Raw genomic sequence first — 6,091 nt, forward strand, 5'->3', positions numbered from 1 at the left:
ATTTAGCTCAGGACTCGGTCTCCATGCGGGTTCAGGTCCATTAATCTCAGGACTCGGTCTCCATGCGGGTTCAGGTCCATTAATCTCAGGACTCGGTCTCCATGCGGGTTCAGGTCCATTTAGCTCAGGACTCGGTCTCCATGCGGGTTCAGATCCGCTGAGCTCAGGACTCGGTCTCCATGCGGGTTCAGGTCCATTTAGCTCAGGACTCGTTCTCCATGCGGGTTCAGGTCCATTTAGCTCAGGACTCGTTCTCCATGCGGGTTCAGGTCCGTTGAGCTCAGGACTCAGTTTCCATGCGGGTTCAGGTCCATTAAGCTCAGGACTCGGTCTCCATGCGGGTTCAGATCCGCTGAGCTCAGGACTCGGTCTCCATGCGGGTTCAGGTCCATTTAGCTCAGGACTCGTTCTCCATGCGGGTTCAGGTCCATTTAGCTCAGGACTCGTTCTCCATGCGGGTTCAGGTCCGTTGAGCTCAGGACTCGGTCTCCATGCGGGTTCAGGTCCATTTAGCTCAGGACTTGGTCTCCATGCGGGTTCAGGTCCATTTAGCTCAGGACTCGGTCTCCATGCGGGTTCAGGTCCATTTAGCTCAGGACTCGGTCTCCATGCGGGTTCAGGTCCATTTAGCTCAGGACTCGTTCTCCATGCGGGTTCAGGTCCGTTGAGCTCAGGACTCGGTCTCCATGCGGGTTCAGGTCCGCTGAGCTCAGGACTCGGTCTCCATGCGGGTTCAGGTCCATTTAGCTCAGGACTCGGTCTCCATGCGGGTTCAGGTCTGCCGAGTTCAGGACTCGGTCTCCATGCGGGTTCAGGTCCGTTGAGCTCAGGACTCGGTTTCCATGCGGGTTCAGGTCCGCTGAGCTCAGGACTCTGTCTCCATGCGGGTTCAGGTCCGTTGAGCTCAGGACTCGGTCTCCATGCGGGTTCAGGTCCGTTGAGCTCAGGACTCGGTCTCCATGTGGATTCAGGTCCGCTGTGCTCAGGACTCGGTTTCCATGCGGGTTCAGGTCTCTTTCAGGTCTGTTCCAGGTCAGTTTCAGGTCTGTTCCAGGTCAGTTTCAGGTCTCTTCAAGGTCTGTTCCAGGTCTCTTCCAGGCCTGTTCCAGGTCTGTTCCAGGTCAGTTTCAGGTCTCTTCAAGGTCTGTTCCAGGTCTCTTCCAGGCCTGTTCCAGGTCTGTTCCAGGTCAGTTTCAGGTCTCTTCAAGGTCTGTTCCAGGTCTCTTCCAGGCCTGTTCCAGGTCTGTTCCAGGTCAGTTTCAGGCCTGTTCCAGGGCTCTTCCAGGTCTGTTCCAGGTCTGTTCCATGTCTGTTCCCTTCTTCACCACTATCCAGCCTGATGGATCTGAACCATCAGCCGGGCTCAGATGAAAGGAGGGACTGCCAGCTTTTATTTTGTAAATCAGCTTCCGGTAGTTGGGTTCTAGTTCCGGTTCCAGCCTGCTCCTGCTAGCTTGGATCCTCGGAGCTCTCTCTGGTTCTGTCCGGTTCTGGAGATGGGGGAGGCCGAAGTGACCCTCAGTCAGGCCGAGGAGAAGCCCCCGGACTCGGCTCTGGTTCTCGGGGAGGACTCGGTGGTGTGGAGCCATGAAGTGGAGGTGTGTCTTTTCCACGCGATGATCGGACACAAACCAGTGGGTAAGGCTGCTAATGCTAGTTAGCGCCGATGCTAACGGCTACTATTGAGATTAGCCAGAACCTTCAGCTGGTCCGAAACCAATCGAACCATCAGGTCCGGATTTAAAGAACCTGATCCATCAGGAGACCAGGTTTCTGAATCCAGTCTGGGAACAATTTCAGCTTTTAGATAAAAAATAAAAACATTTAATCCAAAAGAAAACAGTGATGCTTTCATCCATTTTCACATATTAATATTTAAACAACAATAATCAGGCGTTAAATCCATAAATGTTTCTCTCCTATTTCCTCAGATGAATTAAATGAATCATCCAATAGTCTTTATTGGAGCCATCTAGTCACTCAGTCTCTGCCTCCTTTTCTGTCTAGCTGCCTCCTGCCTGCTCTGTTTAACTCTAATAGTAGATTTTTCTTCCCGTAAACTGATCTTTCCATCAGTCTTCCTTTTTTCCTTCACTCTCTTCTAATCTTCTTCCTCTTCTGTCGTTCTACCTCTGATCTAAAACAGGAACATAATACGCATAGAATCGCACCATACATATGATGATGGTGGTTATTAGAAATGTTATTATCTCACCTGATTAAATATTAAAAAGGTTCATCACCACCATATTTGGAGCTAAAAGTAAAAACGATCTAATAAATGCAGATTAAAGAGGCGGTTCTCGTCCTCCATCATTCTCAGATCATGCAGATCTTGTTTCATTCAGTTTTCCTTTTGCTGCTTCTTATTTTCTAGAATGAGGAACTTTTATAGATCCAAACTGAGTGGTAGAAAAGTAGATCTAAGCGTAGAAGTCTATGCTCAGAAATCGCAGAATTCCCATAAAAACAGCAAAACAAGCTAGAACTTCTGAACGATGTGCAAATAGAAACTAAAGGTCACCAATCAGTTCTAGGAACCTTTTTGTTGAACCCTTGTTGATCCTGGAGAACCACGGAACCAGATTAGCTGTTGGAAAGGGAACCAGCAGAGTGGACTTGAAGCTGACCGGTTCTAGCTGGTTCTGAAGTGGTTCTGATGGAGCCGCTCTCTGTCTGCAGGCGTGAACCGTCACTTCCACATGATCTGCATCCGGGACAAGTTCAGCCAGAACATCGGCAGGCAGGTGTCCTCCTCCATCATCTGGGACCACCTGGGGACCATGTACGACATGCAGGCCCTGGTAGGACACACCCCCATAAACACCCCCCACCACCACCATGCTCTGGTTCTGACCCGGTTCTCTGACCCGCAGCACGAGTCTGAGATCCTGCCGTTTCCAAACACGGAGAAGAGCTTCTCTCTGCCGGAGGAGATCATCCAGGAGGTGAAAGGAGGTGAGAAGCTCCTGGTGCAGACAGCCTTCCTGCTCCATCATTCTGCTGTTCTCAGGTTCCTCATGTGTTTGCAGGGAAGCTGGGCTCAGAGGAGGAGACCAAGGAGGAGGTCAGGATGGACAGAGAACCTCCTGCTACGCATGAAGAAGGTAACCTTCTCCCACTCACCCTTCAGACTCAGGCTGCTCCATCTCAGATACAGACCTCCAGAGCTCTGGGCCTGCCTGGACTGAGGAAGACTGGAGTACCCTGAGAGAACCCAGGTCCCTTCAGAGAGACTGAGGCAACATAAATCCCTTTATTATGGGGGTCAGGGCGGACGGTCTATTAGGGTCAGTGTGGAGAGTCTATGGGGGTCAGGGTGGAGGGTCTGTACAGGTCAGTGTGGAGAGTCTATGGGGGTCAGGGTGGAGGGTCTGTTCAGGTCAGTGTGGAGAGTCTATGGGGGTCAGGGCGGACGGTCTCTAGAGGTCAGGGCGGAGAGTCTATGGGGGTCTGGGCGGACGGTCTATTAGGGTCAGTGTGGAGAGTCTATGGGGGTCAGGGTGGAGGGTCTGTACAGGTCAGTGTGGAGAGTCTATGGGGGTCAGGGCGGACGGTCTCTAGAGGTCAGGGCGGAGAGTCTATGGGGGTCTGGGCGGACGGTCTATTAGGGTCAGTGTGGAGAGTCTATGGGGGTCAGGGTGGAGGGTCTGTACAGGTCAGTGTGGAGAGTCTATGGGGGTCAGGGCGGACGGTCTATGGGGGTCAGGGTGGAGGGTCTGTACAGGTCAGTGTGGAGAGTCTATGGGGGTCAGGGCGGACGGTCTCTAGAGGTCAGGGCGGAGAGTCTATGGGGGTCTGGGCGGACGGTCTATTAGGGTCAGTGTGGAGAGTCTATGGGGGTCAGGGTGGAGGGTCTGTACAGGTCAGTGTGGAGAGTCTATGGGGGTCAGGGCGGACGGTCTATGGGGGTCAGGGTGGAGGGTCTGTACAGGTCAGTGTGGAGAGTCTATGGGGGTCAGGGCGGACGGTCTCTAGAGGTCAGGGCGGAGAGTCTATGGGGGTCAGGGCGGACGGTCTCTAGAGGTCAGGGCGGAGAGTCTATGGGGGTCTGGGCGGACGGTCTATTAGGGTCAGTGTGGAGAGTCTATGGGGGTCAGGGTGGAGGGTCTGTACAGGTCAGTGTGGAGAGTCTATGGGGGTCAGGGCGGACGGTCTCTAGAGGTCAGGGCGGAGAGTCTATGGGGGTCAGGGCGGACGGTCTATTAGGGTCAGTGTGGAGAGTCTATGGGGGTCAGGGTGGACGGTCTCTAGAGGTCAGGGCGGAGAGTCTATGGGGGTCTGGGCGGACGGTCTATTAGGGTCAGTGTGGAGAGTCTATGGGGGTCAGGGTGGAGGGTCTGTACAGGTCAGGGCAGACTGTGGGACTCAGTCCGTATCCTGTATCTCCGGCGTCAGGGAGTCCATGGCGGTCTCTACAGACCTTCCCTCAAATAGGGAGTTGAGTCGTTTCCTTTAAGCTCTTTAACATCACTTCACCGTTTCTTCCAAACGTTTCATCACAACCATCGTCTGCTGAATTTTCTGACCTGTGGTTCTGACGGAACTGGGCCCGGCTCAAGGACAGACTGGTTCCAGTCCTTCTGTCCAATCAGCTGCCAGTCTTCCAACCAGAACAATCCCAGTTCAGCTGATCTATCCAGGTGGTCCTTCTGGTTACGGCCCGGTTCTGATGACCACAGATGGATGTTAGAGTGTAGCCGCTGCTCCATCCCACTCAGGAGGAGCTTCGCTCTAACTTCCTCCTTTGCCTCCACAGGAAGTAACTCCTCTGTGAAGATGACGGAGCGAACGAGCGGCGGTGGCGGCCGCGAGAAGGAGAAGGGAGGAGGGGAAGGAGGACCGGCAGGAGGATCCAAAGAAGCCGAAAAGAGGAAGAGGAGCCGAGCCACAGAGAAACTGCTGTCGTCTTCCAACCCGGCGAGCCCGGGAGGCGCCAAGAGGAGGCGCACCTGAGAGCCGGACTCTGATTGGCTGCCGCATCCTGCTCACAGCACCGGACCCCAGCAGGAGGAAGTGACGCGGTTTAGGACTTCCTGTTTTTCCTTTGTTGTTTTCCCTCCTCTGCATCGCTGCTCCATGAGGCTGAGCAGAACCCAGTAGAACCCAGGCTGTGGTCCGAAGCAGCCATGATGCGGCGAGATCTGGACCAATTAGAGGGCTGGGCCCGTTGGACCGAACCATTCCGTCTCATAGAGGGGGATTTTATTTTCATTCACGGTGAGCTGTCACATTAAAGATGAACTCAGCCATGTTGTTTCGTCTTTTCTTCAAAACATTCGGAACCAAACGATACAATCTATCCTAGAAAACCTGAACCAAACGTCTAACGATACAATCTATCCTAGAAAACCTGAACCAAACGATACAATCTACCCTAGAAAACCTGAACCAAACGATACAATCTACCCTAGAAAACCTGAACCAAACGTCTAACGATACAATCTATCCTAGAAAACCTGAACCAAACGATACAATCTACCCTAGAAAACCTGAACCAAACGATACAATCTACCCTAGAAAACCTGAACCAAACGATACAATCTACCCTAGAAAACCTGAACCAAACGTCTAACGATACAATCTATCCTAGAAAACCTGAACCAAACGTCTAACGATACAATCTATCCTAGAAAACCTGAACCAAACGATACAATCTACCCTAGAAAACCTGAACCAAACGATACAATCTACCCTAGAAAACCTGAACCAAACGTCTAACCAGTGTTGGGCTAGCTACTTGTCCAGTGTAGTGAGCTCAGCTATCAGTTACTCAACAATAAATTAAGCTTCACTACACCAAAGCTACCACCTAAAGAATTATAGCAAGCTAAGTTACACTAATGTGTTAAAAGTAGCTTAACTACATCAGAAGCTACTTAACGTTGTACCAACCTAATATCAATTCAAAATGGGTCTGATGCACTGGTTAAAACATTTATTAAAGATCAGCCAATGACATAACAGTCTAAACATTGCTTTATGATCAGCATATTAAAATAAAAACTAAAGTAATTACTAGTAGACAAACTAGTAAACAATCTGCTGGTATTATAACCGAATTAAAGGTACGGTGTAGTGTTCTACACAC

General features: G+C 51.4%; 1 protein-coding gene across 1 annotated transcript; it reads left to right on the forward strand.

Moving 5' to 3' along the window:
* The first annotated feature begins 1,414 nt into the window (after window positions 1–1,414).
* Window positions 1,415–5,114, forward strand: LOC119778978 (MRG/MORF4L binding protein). The gene is made up of 5 exons (XM_038278448.1): window positions 1,415–1,638; window positions 2,683–2,804; window positions 2,877–2,958; window positions 3,033–3,107; window positions 4,760–5,114. The coding sequence occupies exons 1-5, from the start codon at window positions 1,497–1,499 to the stop codon at window positions 4,954–4,956; spliced, it is 618 nt and encodes a 205-aa protein (XP_038134376.1). The 5' UTR covers window positions 1,415–1,496; the 3' UTR covers window positions 4,957–5,114.
* Window positions 5,115–6,091: the final 977 nt, after the last annotated feature.

This window comes from Cyprinodon tularosa, unplaced genomic scaffold (assembly GCF_016077235.1).
Source record: "Cyprinodon tularosa strain WSP-4 unplaced genomic scaffold, ASM1607723v1 ctg1015, whole genome shotgun sequence".
NCBI classification, from domain to species: Eukaryota; Metazoa; Chordata; class Actinopteri; order Cyprinodontiformes; family Cyprinodontidae; genus Cyprinodon; species Cyprinodon tularosa.